General features: G+C 36.8%; 1 protein-coding gene and 1 long non-coding RNA gene across 4 annotated transcripts in view; both read right to left on the minus strand.

Annotated features, from left to right (window-relative positions):
• The window catches only part of aclyb (ATP citrate lyase b), an 80,289-nt gene that overhangs the window by 10,469 nt on the left and 43,795 nt on the right, over positions 1–26,025 (minus strand). For 2 of the 3 annotated variants that reach the window (XM_082152697.1, XM_082152696.1), the window contains exons 14-25: positions 22,218–22,274; positions 21,032–21,173; positions 20,708–20,876; positions 11,371–11,475; positions 10,669–10,865; positions 8,173–8,254; positions 6,477–6,587; positions 6,041–6,168; positions 5,094–5,187; positions 4,103–4,257; positions 3,826–3,976; positions 3,374–3,517 (exon numbers count right to left, since the gene is read on the minus strand). In XM_082152697.1, the coding sequence (XP_082008823.1) occupies positions 3,374–3,517; positions 3,826–3,976; positions 4,103–4,257; positions 5,094–5,187; positions 6,041–6,168; positions 6,477–6,587; positions 8,173–8,254; positions 10,669–10,865; positions 11,371–11,475; positions 20,708–20,876; positions 21,032–21,173; positions 22,218–22,274 (1,535 nt within the window). The remainder of the gene's footprint in view (positions 1–3,373; positions 3,518–3,825; positions 3,977–4,102; positions 4,258–5,093; positions 5,188–6,040; positions 6,169–6,476; positions 6,588–8,172; positions 8,255–10,668; positions 10,866–11,370; positions 11,476–20,707; positions 20,877–21,031; positions 21,174–22,217; positions 22,275–26,025) is intronic. The other variant, XM_082152698.1, reaches the window with a different exon arrangement.
• LOC309485593 lies at positions 18,601–18,911 on the minus strand. Its single transcript, XR_014201243.1, has 2 exons — positions 18,836–18,911; positions 18,601–18,768 (listed from the first exon to the last, which is right to left on the minus strand). It is a non-coding gene; the product is annotated as an uncharacterized lncRNA (long non-coding RNA).

Here is a 26,025-nt window from a genome sequence, read left to right on the forward strand (position 1 = left end):
ATCTTCCTGATCAGTTTCATCATCTCAGCATCCCGGATAGCTTAGAAGAACTTGATATTGCAACAGAAACTTTTAACTCTCTCTTTTCCAGCACTTTAGACACAGTTGCTCCGTTGCGCTTAAAGAAGATTAAAGAAAATAGTCCAACGCCGTGGTACAACGAGCACACTCGGGCCCTTAAGAGAGCAGCCAGAAAAATGGAGCGCAACTGGAAGAAAACGAAACTAGAGGTATTTCGCATTTCATGGAAAGAGAGCTCGATTACTTACAGAGAGGCTTTAAAAGCTGCTAGATCTGCTTATTTTTCAACCCTATTAGAAGAAAATAAACATAATCCTAGGTATTTATTTGAAACGGTGGCTAAACTAACGAAAAATAAATCTTCAAGCCCAGAAGTTTCCAAGCAACACAGCAGTAATGACTTTATGAACTTCTTCACTTATAAGATTGATAATATCAGGGACAAAATTATAACTATGCAACCGTCTACTACAGTATCGCATCAGGCAGTGCATTGTAGCCTCCCTGAGGAAAAATTTGATTCGTTCGTTGCTATAGGAGAGGAAGAATTTACTAAACTCATTAAATCATCTAAATCGACAACATGTATGTTAGACCCTATACCGACTAAGCTACTGAAAGAGATGCTTCCAGAGGTCATAGATCCTCTTCTTAATATCATTAATTCATCTTTGTCTCTAGGATACGTACCAAAAAACTTTAAGCTGGCTATGATTAAACCGCTTGTTAAAAAAACGCAACTTGATCCTACAGAATTAGTCAATTACAGGCCGATCTCTAATCTACCTTTTCTGTCAAAGATATTAGAAAAGGCAGTATCCTCACAACTGTGTTCCTTTCTTGAAAGAAATGATATCTGCGAGGATTTCCAGTCAGGATTTAGACCTTACCATAGTACCGAGACTGCTCTCGTTAGAGTCACAAATGATTTGCTCTTATCATCCGATCGTGGTTGTATCTCGCTATTAGTGTTACTCGATCTTAGTGCTGCATTTGACACCATTGACCACAACGTTCTTTTAAATAGATTAGAACATTATGTTGGCATTACGGGAAATGCACTAGCATGGTTTAAATCATACTTATCTGACCGTTATCAGTTTGTAGCAGTAAATGATGAGATGTCTCATCGATCACAAGTTCAGTATGGCGTACCACAAGGCTCAGTACTAGGACCGCTGCTGTTCACTCTGTACATGCTACCCTTAGGAGATATCATTAGGAAACATGGAATTAGTTTTCACTGTTATGCTGATGATACTCAGCTGTATATTTCTTCAAAACCTAACGAAACTAATCAATTCACAAAATTAACGGAATGCATAGCAGATATAAAAAATTGGATGACTCGTAATTTCCTACTTCTAAATTCTGAAAAAACAGAGTTTCTAATTATTGGACAAAAAACGTCCTCACGTAATAACCTAGAATACTGTCTAACACTCGATGGCTGCTCTGTTAAGTCTTCGTCGTCGGTTAGGAACCTGGGTGTGCTCTTTGATACCAATCTTTCATTTGAAAGTCACGTGTCTAGTATCTGTAAAACTGCATTTTTCCATCTTAAAAATATATCTAAATTACGCTATATGCTCTCATTGACAAATGCGGAACAATTAGTTCATGCGTTCATGACCTCAAGGCTAGATTATTGTAATGCTCTACTGGGTGGTTGCCCTGCACGTTTAATAAACAAACTACAGCTGGTTCAAAACGCAGCAGCTCGAGTTCTTACCAGAACCAGGAAGTATGACCATATTAGCCCAGTTCTGTCAAAACTGCATTGGCTCCCTATTAAACATCGCATAAATTTTAAAATATTGCTGATTACTTACAAAGCACTAAATGGTTTAGCTCCGCAGTACTTGAGCGAGCTCTTAACGCATTATAGTCCTTCACGTCTATTGCGATCTCAAAATTCCGGCCAGTTGATAATACCTAGAATATCAAAATCGACTGCTGGCGGTAGATCCTTTTCCTATTTAGCACCAAAACTCTGGAACAGTCTTCCTACCATTGTCAGGGAAGCAGACACACTCTGTCAGTTCAAAGCCAGATTAAAGACACATCTCTTTGACCTAGCATTCACATAATACATTATAGACTTCTATAATTTAATGTTAGGCTGCATAGATTAGGTCAGCCGGAACCGGGAACACTTCCCATAAATCCTGATGTACTCGTTACATCATGAGAAGAATGGCATCTACGCTAATTTTAGTGTCTGTGTTTATCCCGAGGTTTTCCTGCAGCCTGCCGGATCCGGGCCGTATCCAGATCTGACGATGGACCTTCGCCTGGACCCGATGACAACGCAGTGCTGAAGTGCCAACTAGTCTGTCCCTATGGAGGATCCCTCTACCACTCTACAGATAAGGCGTTGTCGGGAAAATTCGTTTCGCGTTCCTACCCCTAAGCGACAAAATAAAATTAAATTCTTTATCAAAATTTATAAGGAAAGACAAGTACTTTTACTTTGGCTTTTAGGCTTGGCTTGTAGGGAAAATCCAAACCTGCGTAATTTCAAATGCACATAACTATAGAACCCATTCTAAATGCGCATGTGAACGCCATCAGCGTTTCTCACAGGTTCGCGTTTAAAGTCTGTGTAGAGGGAATGGTGTCGTCTTAGCGGCCCCTAATTTAAAAACAAATGATCGTTGCGACGGAAGCAAATCAATCAAAACTAACTTTAGATGGAAAATAACTTAACTCTGCTATAAAGCCAAAACAATCTCTGTTACCTTAAATTATACGCTTATCTCTGTGAAGCTGCTTTGAAACAATCTACGTTGTTAAAAGCGCTATATAAATGAAGATGACTTGACTTGACTTGACTAGTTCATTTAAGTTTAAACATATTTGACAACGTATTACCTTGCTCGCTCGCACTCGCAGGCACTCTTTCTCTCTCGCCGTCACCCATGCTGCGTTCACACCAAACGCGAATAGAGCGTCTGGCGCGAGTGATTTCAATGTGAAGTCAATGTAAAGACGCGTTTACGCACGTCTGGAGGTTTTGCGGCGCGAATGAGGCGTCACGCTCTCTGCGGTTCATAACGCTCGCCATGACCACGCTGTGTGTGGACTGAACATGCGCACAACTTTTTTTTCATCAATCAATCCGCGGATCACGTGAGTGCCGAACCGAAGATATTGATCCGAACGGATCACGGATCGATGATGATCCGTTGCACCACTAATGTTGAGTTCCACTTCGAAAGGGAACTGAAACATTACATGGAATAATAAATTAATACTAAAATTTTGGTATAAGATTTTTGCCCTGATATCCCTTCATATCAGTAATCTGGTCTCATGCAGTGTGTTTCTCTCTGTATTTGTGTGTATTTACTGATTTGACTCTATGTCCGATGCCCATAATAAGCATGCCATCTTTCTTCATTTTGTTGACAAACTCCATGGGTAGCAGGCCGCTGTCAAACGCTTTACTGAACTGTTTAGCAGCTGCGTCCAGAGCGCCACCGAATCTATCTCCCTGCAGAACAGGAACAAACAATTCAGTTTCAGATTAAATACAACATTCCTCATTTAATTATTATATTTCTTAAATGTTTCTTATCATATCAATGTTAAATATCATATATAATTATTATTAAACAAATAATTCAATGTTTTCTTAATGTTTATTGATTACAAATATCAGCAAAATCAAATATGGCCATGCTCTTTTTGCTCATATTTCATATTTGATATGAGGTTTACTGAACTCTTGTTCTTGCCAGACTGTAGCAAAACTGGTTTAGTTAGTAAAGCTGTAGTTGAGTGTACAGTGACTGATCTTACTATCGTCAGAAGTCCAGAGGTCAGACTGGACACCAGATCTTTACCGGCACGAGCACACACAATGGTGTTATGAGCACCAGATACAGCCGGCCCATGATCCGCAGTCACCATCAAACACATCTCAATGAACTGACATGCGTAACGTGGTAATCTGTCAAAAACACACACGCACTCATGTTTCTAGGCCAGAACTTTATGCAAGTAGACAAATAACTGGTCAACGCATTTCAATATGAATATAAATATGTACATAATGAAGGAATTTTATGTAACAAACCTCCTCTGGAACCACAGCAGGCCCAGCACTCCTCCTAGACCCATTTCCTCTTTGAACACCTCTGTGATGGGCATACCGGCATATATGAGCTCCTGACCCCTTTCATCACAGATACTAGTCATGAACGACGCAGGTTTTCGAATCAACCCCAGCTCCTACACAAACACACACACACACCTCAGCGATTTTACTCTGGCGTCGAGTAATGATGCTCATTATGCCCTTGTATCCGAGCTGCACCAATCACATCGGATTATCTGATATAGGCGGGCCAGAGGTGAGCTAAACAGATGACGACAGCGCTGTGACGTCGTAGTCATTTAACATTGCAAGATGGCTATGGATGAACACCAGTTGTTTGAAACGGCTTTGACCGCTACAATGAACGAGTTAGACTTGTTTTTTTATCTAAAAGAGGAACAGAAGACGGCGCTCGAATCGTTCCTTTGAAAGAAGGGCGTTTTTGCTGTTTTGCCGATCGGATACGGCAAGAGTCTAATCTACCAGTTAGCTCCGCTGGTAGCTAAGCGTATAGGGGCTTATTGTTGTGATTGGTTGTAGTGTTATCCAATTGCGTGCAGTGAGATTTTAAAATGCATGCTTGGTGCCGCCCCTCGAGCTGGCTGATTTTCATTAGTCGATGCCAGACCATTCATCTTTCAGATTTAGGTCTGGATTTCCAGGCTACACTTATATTGTCAGAGAGCAAAATATGACCAGAAAAATGTATGCTGAAATTTAGCTTTGCCATCACAAAAATAAATTACATTTTAAAATATATTCAAATAGAAAACAGTTCTTTTAATTTGTATATATATATGTATATATGTATATATATATAACAATTTTATGTTTCCAAACTTTTGACAGGTACTTTACATAATACTACAAACAAAAGCAAATCTGTTCTTACAACCGGTGACAATTCATGACTTATTACAGTCAAAGAAAATATTGATGTACAGAAATAAGGCAATAATGCATATCTTACTCTTGCCCAGGAGTAATCCATCGGGACGGTAGGAGGAGGAACTTCCTGTGCAGGAACAATGATTCCATTTGCAACAAGATCATCATACACAAACCTTCCCAACAAAACAGAGACAATTAACAAATTAGTTAAAGCATTAAAAGGTTAATGACAGTATTAATTATGGTTGCTGGACTATATAAAAAAATATAAAAAAATGTATCTGACAATAAATCACATTTTGATTACTAGGGGTGGGAAATATAAACAAAAAATGTTTACTACAATAATCTAATAATATTTTGTTTGATAACGATATATAAAAGAAATTGTCCTTTTGACAACTTCCAACATAACAGTAGACCTAATACAAATTTGGTCAATTGATTTTTTTTAACAGTCATGAACATTTCAAAGAAACATAAATATTTACTTAAAAAAAAAAAAAAAAAAATATATTTCACCATTGTTGAAGCTTTTCTCTTTTTAGCAGATGTTGGCTCAGTAACCATTCATAAGGATTCATCAGACTGATTCAAACCAGTAATGTAAATAAATATTATTCATTAAAAGAACCAGCTCAAATTAGTAATTTGTTCAAAAAAAGTGTTTTTGTTTGAGTGTAAGTGAGAAAACAAGTCAATTCAATTCAGACTGCAAACTTGTATTACCAACACATCTATTAATGAGTTATTTTGTTATATCTAAAGACAATAACAAATTGATAAAAAAAAAAAAAAAATACAGCTGTGAAATTCCTATATTGCCAAAGCCATTCTACGCAAAGTACATAATAAAGAGTCTGAATACTGAAATTATAATTACATAAGGTAAATTATAAATTACATAAAAATGTCTTTGTTTTACCGTAAACATTAACTGATGGCTAAACAATTTAAACTCATAACTGTAACTTATTTCTCAAATGAGGGGGTCTGAAATTAATGCTTCCTCCTTCTGTTACTCACTTGATGACATCACCCAATTCATCAAAGCTGTTGGGCACAAATGCACCTGCTTCCCGCAGTGCTTGATTTTTGGCCACAGCGGTCTCTGACTCTTGATTTGCACATGCTCCCGCATGGCCAAACTGCACCTAAAACATTTAATTTAACACAATACTATGTTAACAGTTCATTCGGTTAACTTGCGCTAACTTGGTTAGGTATAGACACATTAAATGTCTCAACAAATTCAATGGCCTTGCACCAATGCAGCGCTTCATGTTGCCATTTTTGGCATGTCCATGAAGCACACAAGACCTTATGTCATTTACTAAGACAGAAGGGTGCTCTCAAACACCTCCTTTGAATTACAAGAGTGGAGAACCACATGGGCTGAGGGTGCCAATTGGGCCAGGGATAATAAGCAAAAAGTGTCTCTAAAGCCATGTAAAAGATGTACCTCGGATGAGAACATGGTGGCACACGTTCCAATACACCAGCACACGACTGGCTTAGTGATTCTGCCGTCTGCAATGCCCTGGCAGATGTTATACTCCTCGGTGCCTCCGATCTAAAAGACAGTACACACAATATCATTAGAATTACAGTGCCTTATTACTCAACTCTTATATTATTGTCATAAGTTACAGAATAGTTATGATAAGAAAGATTTAGACAAATAACAGAGCACCAGTGGATTCTACATGAATATGTTAACAAATCTGTCCCTTTTTACAGACATTAAAATAATCTCAATGAGAAATAAAAGGATTGGGGGTGAATTATTTGAAATGATATTTTATTGAAAAAAGATGCAAAAGGTCAGAGTACCTTGTTGGATTTTGACATATGTCTATGATAATCATTTATTGATAAGAGTTTTTTTGGTGTCATTTTTTAAAGGGTCATGAAATGCATTTTCAGGTCTTTATTTTATGTTTCTAGAGGTTAGCTAATAGCGTTAGTAAGTATAAAGTATAAAGTTTTTTGCATCAAAAAATATTTATCTCATTTGCACTCTGTCACAAACACATCATTTTTAAGAAGCATTACCGCTTTCAAAAACGCAAGTAAACTTACACTACACTGATTTTCGCACCACATCCATGCCCTCCTCTACAGCATGTAATGTGTGTTTTGATGCTCATGATGGCCAGCGCTGTATTAGGGCCATAAATATTTGAGCCAGTATCAGATTAAAATGAACCGATACAACCACAAGAATTGCCTCCAAGGACACAATACTTGGCATTGGCATTGCTTTCAATAAAATATATTTAGAAAAATCGGCAACATGTTGAGAATGATTAAGAAATGAGACGACAAAAAAATAAAAAATAAAAAAATAAAAATCACGTTCAATTGCTCAGGGACGTCATTAAAAATAAACTTCAGCCATTGGGTTTTTTTTAACAGTTTGATCTTTTGGAAGGGTATGCACAGTTTTTGGAGGTGCAGTTTGTCTACATCCAGGGACAGAACAACATTGGATGGTCTTACTCGACAGCAGTATCATTCTTGTGATTGATTGATAACATGAGTTATTAAGAGCTCCTTGATTTACATACGCATGTTAAGGCACATGTAGTTGATTGATATTGTTACGTCACAAATTAGGCGTTTTCAAATCCTGGCATTTCAGAAGGGTGAAAAACAAAAACTCATATTTTACACTGTAGAATTAGCTTGTAGCTGTAGAAACTTGCAGTGTGTTTTTAATGTAGAGAATTTGAGAAACCTCTTATATGCGTACATATCAAGGACATTTTTCCATTTCATAATCCCTTTAATAAATTATAACATGTTGAGAAGTTATTTGTCAGAGTGTAATAATACAGACGCTTATATAACCCCAATGACAAAATATGAACATTCTGTGACTGTTTCTGTATGTACAGGCCTCTGAGACTGTATTATTTAGGGAACTATTATTATTATTATGAGAGTCTCTTCAATATCATAGGTATTTAATTCTTAGAACTAGGTCCACATGTTGCACACTTAATCTGTCCATCCAAGACCACTGAGGAGTTTTAGCATTTAATTAATACAAATTGTGTAAAATATAAATTTTATGTGAAAATGGCTTTTTTGTTTGATAAGAATATATGACCTAATCGTGATTAGAGGCGCTCAAATCTTTCCCATGATCTCACCTCTCCCAGAACGACAATCATCTTGATGCCTGGAGTGTCCTGATATCTGAGCACATGGTCCATGAATGTTGAGCCTGGGAATCTGAGTATAAGAGCGACACAGTAGTCATCTTAGTTGCTGATCCGTTTATTAGCTCAATCAAGTAATAATTAGTACTTTCTGAATCCTGCTTTAATTAATCTACTGTATGTCCGTCAAACAAAATAACGACGCGAGTCAGCTTTTTTGCTGATGTACCTGATGATTTTTGAATAAATTACTTTTTTACAGTTTATCATAGTTCAGGGTCTCTGCACAATTTTTAAAGTAAAATTTAAGGCTTTTTAAGACCTTTTTAAAGACCTGAAGAAATCAAAATTAATACCGTACATTAGGGGTGTGCAATATTGACAAAAATATGTCTCGATATTTTCAAAGTTTTGTTGATAATAATTCGATGATATTTTACTGATTGTGTTTTTGTACTGGTACCCTGGCTGGTTTAGGCCTGTTGTTGACAGCAAACCCACGATATTCATATTTTTTATATTCTATGCAGTGGTCACAGTTGTGACCGAAATTAACATTTTTATTAAGGGGCAATATTTGCCACCTTAAATTGATTTCCAGGGGCATTTTCACCTATATATGGACATTGTTTCTAAACGTATTTAGAGGTATGCATCACCTTTTATGTCAAATTCTAACATTCAAATTAAATTATATTAGAATAACACAGTATCAATGTCAAATTAAATCATTAAATTAAAATCCATCCTTGCAGTGCAGAGGTGACACAGAAGCGGCATCAAAACTAGCATTAGCCTACTATATTTACACTTCATTTACAATTGCATAAATAAAGCTATTCAATATTTAAATATGAAATGATTTATAATTTTAACGTTTTAATTAAAGGATACTTTAAATATGAAACTAAAACCACCAGTAGGTGGCGGCAAGAATAAGCGAGTTGTTGGAGTCATTTATTCAACCGATTTGTTCAAACGGCTGATTCATTCAGAAAAACAAGTGATTGTTCATTGAATCGTTAAAATGATTCGTTCAAAACGCGGATTTCAGTGAAACAAAACAAAAAATCATCGCTGTCTGTTGGCTTCATTATGAAATTCTCGTCGGCGATATAAAGTGAAAATTGACAATATTGTGTCCAAAAAGTAACTCACAATGTTAACTTTATTGTTAATTTAACTGCTGTATAAAATAAATAGCACATTTGCAATTGTGCACAGGAAAACGGCACTCTTGCTCATGTGATATTCTAATATGACAACATAATATGATATAAATATAAGACAAAAACTCATTTGGGCACATCTATAACTGCACTGACACATCACGCAATGAAAGTAAGCATGAGAGAAACGCGATGTCAGCTCGCACTCGCAGTGCCTCATACATAGTTAAAACACTGATTACAATATCATCATAGTTCATAGACAATATCGCACACTCCTAAGCACATAAAGAATGAACTTACAACTGAACTGACATTTACTCGTTTTCTTCTCTCCTCTCGCGTGCAGGAGTCAGATGTAGGCTAATATGCTGCCGTAAGTGACGCGAATTGTCACGTGAACAAGCAAATCCACAAAGATAGAATTAAAAAAATAATAAGTAGGCCTACGCTAATTAGATAGTTTTAATTTCGAAAGCATTTAGATAAGTCTAAGTCAAAGTGTCATCTAAAATGTAAGACCTTTCATAAGTAAAAATAAGACATTTAAAAAATATATATATATATTTTTAAGACTTTTTATGGCCTTAAATAAAAAAAATCTAATTTAAGACCTTTTAAGACTTTTTAAGGATCCGCGGGGACCCTGTAGTTTATCATTGCGCAAAAATCAGAAAACACAAGCTTTTGTATCAGGATGTTATGCTGAAACACAAAATATAACGGTAGAAGACGAGAAAACAGTAAAAGTACACCCAAGTGTCAAGAACAGTCATAAATATTGACATTAACACACAGGAAAAATGTGTAACGGATGCACTAATTATGCAAAAAAAAAATGGTGTGTATTTTTCTTAAAATAATGTACTTCGGTTGCATGTCATGTTATTTATAACTGAGCACAGAGATGTTGAACTGTTCACACAGGATCCCATTCAGCATACTTCTGTTTTTCAAATAAAAACAAATAATCCATGTATAAGTAAAATAAATAAAAATACAGAAATAATAATACAGAAAGTCTAAAATGAAGGTTTAAAATAAAGATAAAGATAATAAAGTCATAATGAATGACAAGTCTGATCCTTGCTATTTCGATATTACGGCTGGATTTCATAACAACACCTTTTAACCATAGTTAAAGGAATTTGTTAGACAAAGAGTTTTGTATGTGTCCGACAGTTCAGTAAACTCGACGGACAAAATGGCGGATAGCAACAATGCTTCTCAAGCAGCGATCTGATTGGATATTTGGGCTGTCAGTCGTTTATTTATCATAAGGTCGATTCACAAGGACAGGACATGCTCTGTTTGTCACCTGTCTCCTCCAATAGCAACTCCCTCATAAACCCCGTCTGTAGTGTGTGAGATGATGTTGTTGAGTTCATTGGACATCCCTCCTGAGCGGGACACATACGCCACGCTGCCCGGCCTGTACAGCTTTGATGCCAGGATATTGTCAAGCATTCCACCTGTGTTCCCAATCTTAAAGCAGCCAGGCTTTATACCGCCAACCTAAAACACACAGGTTGAGAGAATCTCATGAAAAAACAAAAATGAAAACGAATGACAATTTTAGGACCACGAAAAACATTACTACACGCCCATGGATGTTTGTATGGACTTTTGAGTTTGTTTGTTTGTTATTCTCATTATTATTAGTGGTGATCTGCCTGTTACTGCAATACAGGTAAAGATGTGCAATACCAGTTTTCATAAATCAACTAATATGAGTATTGTCTGATCAACTAGTTGAATGTATAGCTAAATAGGCTTTGTCATGTTCAAACCCCAATCAGAACGTTTTGGAGTAAAACACAATGAAAGGTCTTATTTTCTTTAGGCAAATAATTAGCACTCATTTGTATTTGATCTTACTTTTCATTTGATTTTGGGATGGAATATGACACAGACATGTTTTTCAACAGGCTTTCTGAGATTTATCATAATGTTAATATTCACACATGTATATTAAACATTATATAGCTATACAAATACTCAAACATTTTGAAACACTCACAGTTGCAGGTCCAATGATAGTGACGCCCTTTTCATCGGCTGATTTGATGAGTTTGCGGGTCAGAGCTTCAGGAATGCCTTCAGCTATTATAGCTATAGTGTGTATCTAATAACACAAGATCACTCAAATCAGTGCAAACATTCACAACAACTCAGGCTCAACTGCGCTTTTTACACAATGTCCTCTTATGATGTTCAATGTTAAAAGGTACCTTTTCCATTTGAATGTTTGAAATCTCACAGTAAACTCATGTAAGATTTCAAACATTCTAGCAAACAAAGAATATCTTAAATATCTTAATATCTTAAAGTGTTAATAAATTACATTAAGCTTAATTCTAATGTGTGCTAGCATTTAATTACATTCAGAAAAGTAAGGTTGACAGTTTCAGATCTATTTATTAATGTTGGATTTGGGGAATGTTACTTTTAAAAGTAACTTCTTTTTAAAGTATCCAAATATGTTACGTATTTATAGATAGTGATTTCAGACAATGTAAGTTGCCTTGAGGGCAAACCACTGCAGTGCACACCAGTGTTCTCCAGACACAGGATAGCGCAGAGCGTCCCTCAGGCATGCGCCTTAATGAACATGTAACTGGAGTAAAGTGTCATTATGAATCGATTTTCCGTCACTTGGCAGCAAGACAACACAGAAGAGTAGCATAGCATCCTAATCTCTTATTAATGAAAGTGACATGTGAAGGTCAAGTATGGTAACCCATACTCAGAATTTGTCCTCCGCATTTAACCCATCCAAGTTAGTGCACACACATTAGGAGTAGTGAATAGTGAACACACACACACACACACACACACAGTTAAATGTGAATTATATTCCAATGTGAATTATTAAATTAAATTAACGTCAAGCATGCAAAGTACACACAACATTGACAGTACAGCCTATTTATTATCAAACGAAATGTCTCAATTTAAATTGTCTGCTGTACAGTACAGGGCTATAGACCTTGGTCAGTGAAGCGCAATATCATTTTTTTTGACAGGAATGAAAATGAGGCTGTGAGGGATAGAATGCAGTGCGTTCAATGAATTGTACAGTTGTTTAACAATCTGATTGTTCAGCTTACAAAATTAAAAATAAATAAATAAACAAATTTCAGTAGACAAAAAAGAAAAAGAAAAAAAGAAAAAGAAAATAATGTGATCTATGAGCTTTATACGCTGTGCCCCATTGTAAAGACTGCACGTCTTTCCCTCACAGCCTCGTTTTCATCTGCGTTAAATTCAATATGGTGTATAACCTGACTAATGTCTATTAAGAGATTTACATGATTTATACACCAACTTGTGTTTTTTTCTCTCTCTCTCAACAATGCATTTTTCCCAGTGCAATATATATTTAGGACAAGTACGACTTTCTTATAGAAAATATGGTACTCCTTTAACCAGGCAAAATAAATGTAACCTCTCATCCTAGTTTAAACCAAAGGGAGAAGGCCAAAAAGATGCAACCCCACGACCCAAACAAGGTTAATGTCCGCTAGTCAACTCACCCTAGTCCGCAGGACTACCTTAGAAAGTCCACACACTCCAAGCACGGAGACTAAACCGACAAGACCTGTAAATCACCAATGTGCTTTTCAGAGGCCAGAGGCAATAGCAGCACAGTCCCACAAACATGCTGACAGCAACCTTTGGAATGGAGGGACCGTGAGTGCCTCAAGTACAAGCAATAGGTCCTAAACAGGAACAAGTTAAGGACAAGAGGGCACCAGCATGTGTGTGCACCCCAATTGGCGATTTATGCACATCACCACTGAAGTCCGTCCTCATGAGGACAATGAAAAATCTGCATGTCTGCCTTAAATGCTTCTCAAGTGTACTACCAAAGGCAAAGTGTACTACCAAAAGCTTCAGGCATTTTATGTTCCATAAGGTCTACCTGGCTGTCTTAAAGACCTCGGACTGACTACTTTTGTAAAGGCATCCCTCAACACAAAGTCCGGCTATAGAATGACAAGTTACCCAAACGGGTAATGCCTGGAGTTTCTGCCATTAAGCCCCGCATGTGAAGCCCCTTTCGGGCCAAAAGCGAGTGTACTAATGCGTGCCAGGGCCAGTCGCATTTCCACTGTCAGTTCCGGGGCTTGATCGGGCCTCATTTGGGCTTCCTCTGGGCCAACAGCCATGGATTTTTGGCCCGCTGAATACCTTGGTCCAAAGCGGACCAACAGGGGCTTGAGAAGTTGTAATGAACAGAGGCGGAGTCAGGAGACAGTCAACACCATTGCTCATTTTCCATGTTATTATATCAGGCTACCAGCTAACTTCAAAATGTAAAACATTTTAAACAATTTTCAGCTCAAAACTCACTTTCAGACACCAGCGAGTGTTTTAAATAACTTCCTTGCGATCCGATGGGGATTCTGATCACCGTATGAGGCAACAATATATCTATATGTGATGCTGAAGGCTACTTATGCTAACCATTGCGAAATTAAATACATATGTTTAAGGAAAATACCAGAGACTGCTTGAAGAACGTAGACAAATCAAATATGATTATAATCGTGTATTTATTTGTTTTCATGTTTTATCTGTCTCTTCCCTGTGCCTTTGTTGATACCAGACTAATGCATCCTCATGTCATGCACTCGCAAGGTTAACTCGCATAACTAATAACTCCTGCTTTCTTCTCATGAGCTCCCTCTCTTGCTCTGGCTAAAAGGATAACAATATAGAGAGATGGAGAGATCGCTCAAACCTCCTCAGATCGCAATCGTCACATAATTCTGTGGAAACTTAATAGAAATCCTCAGAAATGTGACGTAAACATGATATTTTATCAATATTTTTCTAAATGTGTAAGCCTTTGTATTAAAAGACTTAATGGAGTTGCTTTGTGCATTCTTGTCATAGCAAATAAATGGAAGCAGGTGCAACCGAATAGGTATGTGTTCTCTTTTTATATGAAATGGTAAATATCAGTTTGATTCAGCATGTGCACTTCTGACACAAATTAATAAATTACTTTTACTGTAACATTTTTATTGTAAAGCATTGGTAAAATATCGATGCTGGAATCTTTAAGTCCCCCAGTGGTGAAAATCAAGTTTTTAATGTTGTTTATATGTCTATGTGGTGTTTTTAATATGCTTTAAGACAAACCATGTGCAAATTCATAAGTCAACACCATTGCTGAGCATTTTCTCCTTAAAACTGCAGTGAACCAAAGACAGTCTCAAAAACGCGGTTTGAAATCGCGGAGCTGGTGTGAGTGAGTGGAGGCAGGGCTAATTTGCATATTCATAGAACCACGTATACTAAATGAGGCAAGGGTGTAGAGTAACTAACAAGCTATATTAAGGCAAAAAAAAAGTTTAAATATAACATTTTGGGGATCAAAGATGAGTTTTAAGAGATAAAATGATTGACTACAGGGGGACTTTAAGTCTTTAAGTAAAAATCATTCTCTTCTGTTAGTTTTCAGTCAGCTGGTGAAACAGTGGGGTTGTGTTACGTGAGGGTAGCACTGCGGGACTACTGACCAGACAGTGGAAGCGGAACTAAATTTAGGCCTCAGTGCTTGAGGTCTGAGGCTATTGGCCCCGCACGGCTCACACTGGCCAGGCAGTGGAAAAGTGGCTATAGATTCCTCCAAGCGGGCTAGATTCAACCTCCTCATGAATAACAGAGGGTGAATGCTGCTGCCCCTCTTTTTAACTCAAAAGTATTACCTGTAAAAGCCACAGGTCGCAAACAAAACGGTGAATTGTGATTTAGATTTGAATATAAGGAAGTGGGATTAAAATAAATAGAGATTTAAAGAAATTCATATAACTAATCTTTTTATGTAGAAAAGCAATCAATATAAACATCAGGGCTCTAGAGTGCGACCAAAGTTTGTAAGGGTGCGACTAAAATTTTTCCTAGGTCGCACCGGTGCACCTAACGTCCTCGTATCCGCTGCCTCTCCACGAACTAAGTGTTTGTTCTCCTTTGACGGAACTCACACACTCATGGGAACTCACACTCTTCTCTCACGCTTAATGAGTGATGACGGAGGACAGAATTAAACATTCAAACGTAGCCTGGTTACACTTAAGGTCTGTGATACTAGTCTGATTTTATTTTAGATTTCGGCTTCCAAAGATTATAAAAAATAATATATTGAGGTAAAACCATTAAAAACTATAGCCGCATTCTATCTAGCGCAACTTCTTCCCTTCGCAGCATTACACTGTCATTTCTCCCTAAAACTCAAACCTAACGACAGAATCAGCACGATCGGTGATTGTTGTAAAATGCAGTCTAGCTACTGTTGCTAACTTGCGAGACGCGTTAAATAATTAAAAGAGCTATTAAAAGCACAAAATCTGCGCAAGAGATGTTGTTCGCAAGGCGGCACGCGCTCCGAAACCGAGACAAGCAAATTATAGCCTACTTTGGGTTTAATGTGCGTGTCTAAACGATCAAATGTACACAAAAGTATGTCAAAATGACCGGCTTGGAGATTCACTAAAAACAGTTTATGTCTTAAATGGACGTAGTTATGGAAATAGTTGGGAAAATATGGAGCATCAGATCAGTAGCAGATCTGCACTCGGTCTTAAAGGGGCCGCAGTCTAGTAAACATGCGGACGATTGCGCCATTACTGCGAATCAAACAACAAGAGAAAAATCACTACAAAGCTCTTGAAAGAATAACTTCAGCTTTATTAAGCATTAATCTATTTATGAAAAATTATGCAGTGTTATTTTACATTTGATTACTTTATTAGATTTCTTTTTAGACTAATATATATATATATATATATTAGGGCTGGGGGAATTAACGCGTTAATCTTTGCGATTAATTTGAAATGTTTAACGCGTTAAAAAAAAATAACGCAATTGACGCAGCACTTTTTTTTTTTGCCTCGTTTTAATGATTTCCTGTTGCGTCTGCTATTAAAAAGGCAGAAATATGCCGTCCCGCCCCTCCATGTTCGGCGGTCAGGTTTCATTCTCGGGCAGCTTTCATGAGCGGGTCTTTTCCGCTCGGTATGTGCGTCGCGCTCTGTGCTCCGCGCGCGTGAGTGTGTGTGTGTGTCGGTTGGTCGGCGTGCTCTGTGCTCCGCGCGCGCGCGTGCGTGTGTGTCGGCTCGCTCTGTCGTTAATACGCTGATTTCACGCAGCCGCCATTTTGAAATCGAAAGTGAGGCTCCGGTGGGAAGAACCCCGGAAGTAAAGATAAACAACAATGCCTTGGATTACCAACCTGAAGCTGCTGCCGCGATTTACACTATTGGATGTTAATATTCAATATAGGATATGTATATAGTTCATTCCTGCTTCTTTTTTTACCTTCTGAATTATGTATAAAAAAAAATATTTTCTTTATAAATGAATTTCACTGTATATAGTCTAAAGTATTAAAGAAATGTATGTACATTTTTAGAATTGACACAACATCATTAAACACAACAATATGCCATCGCATTCACGACTCTCCTGTGATTAAAGGCGACACTTCCGGTTTTCTGCCCACCGGAGCCTCGCTTTCGATTTCAAAATAACGGCTGCGTGAAATCAGCGTATTATGAGGCGCCGGACTGGACAAAAGAGAAGCGAACTGCGCGAGCGAGCGACAATGCTCGAGAGAGACCGAAAGTGCGCGAGAGAGACCGAGTGTGTCTGCGCGCGCGAGCGAAAGTGCGCGAGAGAGACCGAGTGTGTCTGCGCGCGCGAGCGAAAGTGCGCGAGAGAGACCGAGTGTGTCTGCGCGCGCGAGCGAAAGTGCGCGAGAGAGACCGAGTAGTGTCTGCGCGCGAGAGAGACCGAGTGTGTCTGCGCGCGCGAGCGAAAGTGCGCGAGAGAGACCAAGTAGTGTCTGCGCGCGAGAGAGACCGAGTGTGTCTGCGCGCGAGAGAGACCGAGTGTAATATAATATAAAATAAAAACAAGAATTAAATTATTACCACTGAATTAGCAGGATGTAGCTTATACTTTCTTTCTCTCTTAACAGACTGTTGTCTTCAATTCATATTATTATTCAATAAACCAAACCCCAGTGTAACCCGTCCCTAAATAGAACCACAAAACTGGCAAATTACTGATAAATTACACAATTAAAAGAGACAACTTCTTTCAAAATATCGATTCAGTGACCATGACTTGGATAAAGACTTGGAAATGGAGAACGGACGACATAAACTCATGGATACCAAGAAAGAGAACAGAGACTATGCAGACTGTGATTTGAATCAGATAGAAGATGGAAAAACTTTTTTGTCTGTCCCAAGTAGCCTACTACAAGGGAATATTTTTTCTACAATTTGCAGCACTGAATTTGTCATTCTTTAGCCTACTCTAAGTGACTCAGAGAAACATTACTATTTTGCTCGAAAAAAAAATATTATTTTATATTGTAATTATTTTTTATATGCATTGTATTTATAATTAATATTAGGAAAGACTAGAGATAGTATCTTCTGTTATAATTATTATTATTGCAATTAATATGACCTATTATTATTTAAATAATATCAAATAAGCCCTGCATGACATAATGATATTATTATAAATTAGCATTGGTCTCTTAAACATATGTATTTAAGCACGAAAAAGTAAATTATGAGTTAGAATATCAACAGGTGATACAGTACGTGAGCAAAGGCACTAAGTTTCAGGTAAAATGGGCCAATATAAAAAAATAGAACAACACAGGTAATTTCGGCTGAAATCATTTTATTTTTAACAGTAAATTGACACTGCTATCTTAAGTCTGATAAAGCAAATGTATTTCTTTACGCTAAATAGAAAGTTTAACGAATATTTTATTAAAAAATACAATTCAAACTTAACTGATCATAATCATAGTGTTTATGTACACTGGTGTATTTTGTGTGCATGTGTGTATGCTTGTCAAATAATGTCAAACATTTTGTTAAAGATGATAACATCTCAGAAAAAGAAAGAAAAAAACACTTTATTTCCTGTAGCTACATATCAGACCAATTAGATGTTTTGCTGCATTCTTATCAAAGGGAGTCTTTGCAGATATACCATCTAGATGCCATTATCCTCTCCACAGCTCTCGTGGTACTGATCTCGATCTCGGTGAATAACATCCAGTCATTGTTATTTGACGCTTAAGAAACGTAAAACCTGGTTGTGGTACAGTGTTCATTAACTATATAGGTTATGAAATCTTACTATTACTGCCTGAATTCAATCTTATTAAATCGTATATGAAAGTTTTTGCTCGAATAATTTATATTTATTAAATAGTTCAAAGCAAGACGTGTGTAGTAGGCAGCCTACTGATTATTGCTGTCCATTAATCTAACGTCCATGCCTCTTATATAATAATTATATATTACTTTGTACCAATTAGCCTACTAAACTAATGCTCGGACACACTCGGTCTCTCTCGCGCGCGGACACACTCGGTCTCTCTCGCGCGCGGACACTACTCGGTCTCTCTCGCGCGCAGACACTACTCGGTCTCTCTCGCGCACTTTCGCTCGCGCGCGCAGACACACTCGGTCTCTCTCGCGCACTTTCGGTCTCTCTCGAGCATTGTCGCTCGCTCGCGCAGTTCGCTTCTCTTTTGTCCAGTCCGGCGCCTCATAGTTAATGGCCCAGCAGCGGCGAGCTCTCCGTTCCGTGTGTGTGTGTGTGTGTGTGTGTGTGTGTGTGTGTGTCGGCGGCTCTGTCGTTAACGGCCCAAAGGCTTCAATCATGTACTAAGCACTGGAAAAGTAAAGTCCACTCAAGTAACGTGAAATTTCTCTGTTGACTTGTTTGCTGAGCTGGTATAGCCATGCTGGGCAACAATGGTAAAATGACCTGCTCTGATCACATGCTCTGGTAATAATAGCTTTTTAGGACTATATTTTGTTTTAATAATTAATAAAATAATAATAATAATAATAATCTGTTAAATTGATTATGTTGATTGATTATTGAAAAAGAATAATATATTGATATATTGATGTTTAATATTTTAATATAGGGCTATTTTCTGTTCCCTTTTTTTTCCTGTGTTGTTTAATTAGGTGATTCTAAGTTTAAATATTGATGATTACAAGCTTGGGGGAAGCGCAATTAATTGCAATTAATTACAGAAATTGTGCAATTAATTAGTTAATTTTTTTTAATCGATTCCCAGCCCTAATATATATATATATATATATATATATATATATGTGTATATATATATATATATATATATAAAAACAAAAAGAACCGATAAGAATACAGTTAAAGTACCGGATCGATAAGCAGTATCGGTAAGAGTAGGAATACCGTTAAAACCCTTTACTCCCCGGTCAATGCTCCGACAACAGCCCAGACATGAAGCTACTTCAGCCACCATTCTCCCCAGTCCCTGGTAAGATGCCAAGCCCTGGTCTTTCGTCGGAGATGGCATCCGACTCAGAGACGGAGGTAGAGCCTATACCGCGCCTGAGCTAGAGACTCAAAATATTTAGTTTGGCAGCTCAGTGAAGCACTTAAAAACTTTTATTTTTATTTTTATTTTTTTTATTTACCTACACCTTATTCTTGTTTAAAATCATTTACATAATATGAATGTATATAGAGCGTGATAAAAAGGTGACCTTGAAATTGTGGCGTTAAAGGTGACGCGAGCCGAGAAAAATTTTCGGTGCACCCAAATTTTGTGCTGGTGCACCTAAATAAAAAAGTTAGGCGCACCAGTGCAACCAAGGCAAAAAGTTAGTCTGGAGCCCTGAACATTGAATGTTAACTAGACAAAGCCTTGTTTGAACATTTTGAAAAACATTTGAAAGGCCTTTAAGTTTGGAGGTTTATATGCCATACGGACAGAGAACAAGACAAATAAAACAAACTGTTCATTGTGAGTTCATGAACAAAATATATTTACATTTATTCATTAAACTAATGGTTATTTTCAACTGCTCACTATAAATTCCAGGTTATTAATGTATTGTTAATTTATTAGAACATAGACAAGGATCAACCAAGAATGCTTTAAATAATGCTTTAAAAGTGTTAGTCATTTTTTGTTAATATAATATCCCCAATATCTAATGCATGAACTAATGCTTAACAAATCGAAACTTCCAGTTGGATGTGGCCAACTCAAACTCAAACTCACAAATTGAAAGGAAATCAATTCAGAAACTCTGAAATAAAACAATGTTGGGCTTAGTTTATATGTGCATCAAGGAGCAATCTGGCAATAAATTGATGTGATTCTGAACAGGCTTCAGAGATTATCACTGCTGTGAGGCGTTCTCATAGCATTAGCTACTCACACAGCATTGAAGTGACTAATGAAAAAACTTTATTAGCTGTATTTACCAGGAAAACAGAAACCCAGGGCTGTCAATATGGGATTTTACCTGAGGATAATGCAACGTTTCCATGGTGCTGTCGAAAGCCGAACGAAGGGAGGCAAAATTTATGAGCACATCAACATCTAGATGTTTCTTCATAGCATCGGCCATATTCTTGTAGACTGGCAGTAAGATCTCCTTATGACCCCAGTAAAACTTCTGCTTGTGGTCACCACTGAAACATATAAAACATTCCCTCAAATCCTATTTGACAATCCTCAGTGCCATGATGAGCTGAATAAAGCAAGTATTAGACATGATACAAGTTATATTACATTGGACAGTCTGATCGTAAAAACTCAGCACAAGATGTTTTTTAAATGTATTTACGTGAAGGGGTAGACCATTGCGACAACAGAGGGTTCATCACGTGAACACACGTAATCAAAGTCCAACATTCCCTGAACTGCCCGCGTCTGCATGCCCCACACAATTGCCTTGGTCTGCCTGCTGAAGAGAGTCGTGGGTTTAGCTAAAGGGGTAGAGAGACAAACATTACACTTAGATTCAACTCCCAGTCATTTATCTACTTAATTCCACAAATCAAAACTATGTAAATAAATAAATGACCATTCAGTTCTGCCAAGCACAAAGAGAGGTGCAACAGCTTTTACAAATTCAGCAATTAGTTATTTTCCCTAAAGACCTGCACTGAAATTGCTTTAAGACAGCCAATCAAATTACAGACAGCCATTTTAACAAGAGAGACAAGACTGGTCTATGGTCTAGTAGTGTTTTGCCATTGATTTGCTCTGTGTTATATTGGTGCTATGATAGTATCGTGGTATGCAAGCAGTATGTTAATTCAAATATATAGCTTGTGGTATTTGAACTGAACAAAAATGTATTTTTTTCATACAATGAAAGTCATTGGAGTCCAACTTTCAACTTTCCTCAGAATGTCTTGTGTGTTTGACAGAAGAAAGTTAGTCATAGAAGTTTGGAACAACATGAGTTATACGCATACATTTCAATAAAAACTGTACAAATTGAGGTGTTCTAAAACTGCCCACATGTAGAGTTAGATGTCTTTCAAAGATTCACACTGGCAACTTTGTTCGAACAGAGCATGGTTTGCATGAACAATTGATATGGTGAAAGCTGCCATGCAGACCAGGAAATGGACCACGGTATCAAACCAGAGACCTGTTCACCACAAGTGCAGGTAATGTACAGATAATGAACAATTTGGCAATCGAGTGAGTTTGAAACCAATCTTAACACTGCAAGGGACGCTGGGAAAAATCGGCCAGTGTGAAAACCACCTAATTTACGCATCAGACAGTTAGTTTTAAGTAGTCAATAATCATCACTTTGCTCCAAGCAATCACACAACTTTGCTCACAGATGTTGGTTTAACAAACACAGTTAAGAGTAGTGACAAACAGTAAAATGTCCCTGTTCTCTCATTCTGAACATCAGCAATCTTGAACAAATCAAATCAGAGGACCAGAACTAGCTTTTATATAATTTACTAATAAACACACTAAACATTCGACCAGCCCTGAGCTCTTACCTTTAACCGCTGCATTAAACATGACCATCACAGACCACGAATGGCAAAGAGTGGAAACTAATTATTATGATGAAGAGAGAAAGAAAACATGACAGCATAAGGAGAGAAAAGAGACGGAATGGAGGTGAAATAAAAATAAACCAATTACTAACAGGACAAAAACAGTGTGGTGGGGGGGGGGGGGGGGGAAGAGAATGTACAAAGAAAATGGAAAATAATTAAAGGTGCAGTAAGTAACTTTTCACAGTATAAATAAAAATGTTATTATCAGTTTCACACAGAACTCGTAAACAGTGTGTATTCATTTTTAGCATCTGAATTTAATATCTCCCAGCATTCACACAATCACATGCGTGTAAGCATAATGGACAGGTGCAAGTAGACTTTCAGCCAATTTTTCTACACTCAGCAGAAAATAAATGAAACCAGCACTATGAATCGATTTATCACCAAACTCTAAAGGGTCATTCCGTGTCAACTCAACCAGATGTCCCCGGCTAAAACTTTTGATTTTGATAATTTTTTTCTGCCGAAAGAAATACATAAATGAAGAAGAAAGCCAAAATATTAAATGTCATATGGATGTACTGTATATTTACTGATTAACCCTCTGAGGTCGAGAAACGCGCCGACGCGTTTTGCTGGATTTTTTTCACATAGCAGCAACATAAACTTAAATTACTCCGTCATTTATGGTTATACAGAAAAAAGAAATATAAAAAAATAATCTGTGATATTTCTACTTTTGTATGTGTCCACTTACAATCAAATCAAAACATTGTGCTTTTGTAAAATAAAGAAAATAAACAGGGTGTGCGTTCTGCCTCTCCGTCGCGGTGAACTTTTTTTTCTTGAGCACGTCTATAAACTGAAACAAAACTCAGCGAATACTTCTCACACATTTATGAGCCATACACCTTTATACACATTTAAGTGTGTACTTTTAAATGATCGGATTCAAACTGAAAACAAATATTCTCTGTTTAAGTAATTTGTATAAAACCAACAGGATGTCCAGTATCTCAAACGCTTGCTAATTACTTTTTAATTCGACACGCCCACTCGCGCAAAAGTGATTCACATGCAAATCTCCACATGGAACGCGAACGCCCTCGTTACCTCAAACACAAAACACCAAAACACTTCACAAGTCTCTGCTTTTCGTCGAGTTTGGAAGACACGTCTGAGCTTACATTGGATTTACCCCCAGAAGAAGAAGAACGCGATTTGAAGACAAGAAAGATGTAAGGTAAGAAATTCTTACTTATTAGTTTATGGTATTGTTGCATAAACTTCACATTGCAGTTGAACTGTTGCTAGATACTGTATATGGTGAATATTATACTATTTAGACCCGTGTTTCCTGATAAATACTGTTTGTGGATATCTGCTCAAACATAGATATGTATAACCATAATGTTTAATATTTTGGAGCGCGATGGCGTTTGAATGTATCATATTTTGGAGCGCGCTGTGGGTTTTAATGTATCATATTTTGGAGCGCGATTGCGTTTGAAAGGAAAAATGCATCAAACATTAGGCTTTATGTTTTTACTATTATCTCATTTCATATCATCATAACGAATGGAAACATTTGAAGTAACATATGATAATCAATATATTTTTCTCTAGCGTAGTTGTTCTTGAAATCTTTTGGAAGATTTAATTTATTGTTATTATTATTTTATGCAGCACTGCGTAGCCTATGCCTACAAGGCACAACAAACCTGGTGTTCATTATATATTGTTGGAAACGTGTGTGTGTGTGTGTATTCTGTGAATTTTAAAAAGAAATTTTAACCAGAAAAATCTCAAATCTATTCCCAAAATCGTGCAGCCCTATAGTTTCTCTTGATATCATTATGTTCACAGTTTTTTCTTTTTTTTTTTCTTTCAGGGACCAGATGCAACTGAGTCCTGCTGACTTCAACATTCACATGAGTCTCTGTACAATGAACATGGTAAAGTGAAAATCAAACACCCTGGAAATTAAAGGTATGTACAATGTTTTTAGGAATGGCACAAAGGTCTCTGTCTTTGGATCATTGTTTTCAATGTGCTCTTTTGTCATTTGTATTTTTGGATTGTGTTGTGTTGTAAATAAATCCAAACAATCTAAAAGCCATTCTTTTTTAAATCTCCTCATTCTTTGTGCAAGGTTGCTCTGAATGACAGGGCCTGATCGCTCCTAATAGGGCAGTTAGGGGAGTGTCTTTGTCTTTCTCAGGTGTTAAAACCTTACATATTCATGAGATGATCACGCCTTTTCGCATATGGCTTTGTCACACAAAACACGTCTTAGAAATTTTAAATCAATATATTGTCTTATCTGAATGAGCAGTCAGGGTGATTTTCACATAGTTTTGGAGCAAATATTCTAGGCTATGTCATACAATTTTCAAAAGTCTTGTGAAGAAATAATCAGTATGGGTTTCATGGCCTTATTTCAGTGAGAATTTTTTTTTGTATTTTCACAAACCACGCATAAATGTCATTATCTCAAAACTACAAACTTTTACATACATGCTGCTGATATATTATTGTAGCAGAGTTTGTGCTGAATACAGTGTAATCAGACTTTAGCCATGAAAATGTCACTAGTAACAGAAAAAAACACAAATGTCAGAGCATGTCAGAACACCTCCATGGCCCAGAAAACAGCTCAGACCTCAGAGGGTTAATCCACTATTCTGTAGAGGGGGGTCAAAATGTCAATTTTCCCCAGAGATTTGGAGCCAAATTACAGGGGGGTAAAATAACTTAAGAAAGATGGCAGCATCTAAATTTCTAAATGTAAATCTAAAGCACTACATTGGCCTTTTAAACTAATCACAGTATACTGTAAACAATTGCTGTGAATTTTACAGTAAAACTTGACAATTACTGTTTTTTGCAATTTACAGTATTACTGTATTTTATGCTATGAATAGTGGGAGCAAGATAAATAATTGCTGTAAATTTTACAGTAAAATAAGATATTGTACATATTAAAATAAAATCTTGTTTTTGTTAGTTACACTGTAATTGTATTTTGCCATTAATTGAACATTTTTATTTCAGTCCCATATTATAGTAAACAAAATGTAAGAAAGAAAGAAAAAAGGCTATATTTACAGTATGTACACAGCAGTACACTGTTTTTATGCAGTACAATTGTAGTTAATGATTTACGGTACTCCTGCATATAATTCTTGCTGGCAACCAAAATTGCCAGTAAGTTACTGTAAATTTTATAGTAAATTTTTTACAGTGTAACTTTTAAAAGAACATTGATAATTTAAGAAAATAACTGAACTTTTATATTAATAAACAAAAAATTTACATTAAATAAATATATATTTGAAAATAAATATAAATTCAAATGCTCAGGCCTATGTCTTAGGCAAGTGCAAAAATGTAAAAGAAACCTAGTTGAGCTCAGAGAAAATAAACCTCTAAAGGGTAATTTCCTGCTTGATCTTGATTTTCAGAAAAGTTACCTCAGGGATAACTGGTTTGTGGTGGCCAACTCAAAGTGTTTTTTTGCACTTGTGACATGCACTGTACCTTTTTGGAGAACCTGGAAGACGACCTGGAAGATGATATGGCTAATATGTTTTCTTAAACATTTTAAACTTGTTCATGTTAGTTAGAGGTATGCCAAATTACAAGATGCTGGCAAATCTTAAATTTTGTGTGAATCTGCATCCACACTGATTGGCATCAGTATAAAGTTCAGTTAAACAAAAAAGTTACTTAAAAGTAAAAAAAAAAAAATCAGTTACTTAGTGCATCTTTAAATTGAGCTACAGTTAAAAGAATTAATGCA

The sequence above is a fragment of the Leuciscus leuciscus genome (assembly GCF_965113295.1).
Source record: "Leuciscus leuciscus genome assembly, chromosome: 21".
NCBI classification, from domain to species: domain Eukaryota; kingdom Metazoa; phylum Chordata; class Actinopteri; order Cypriniformes; family Leuciscidae; genus Leuciscus; species Leuciscus leuciscus.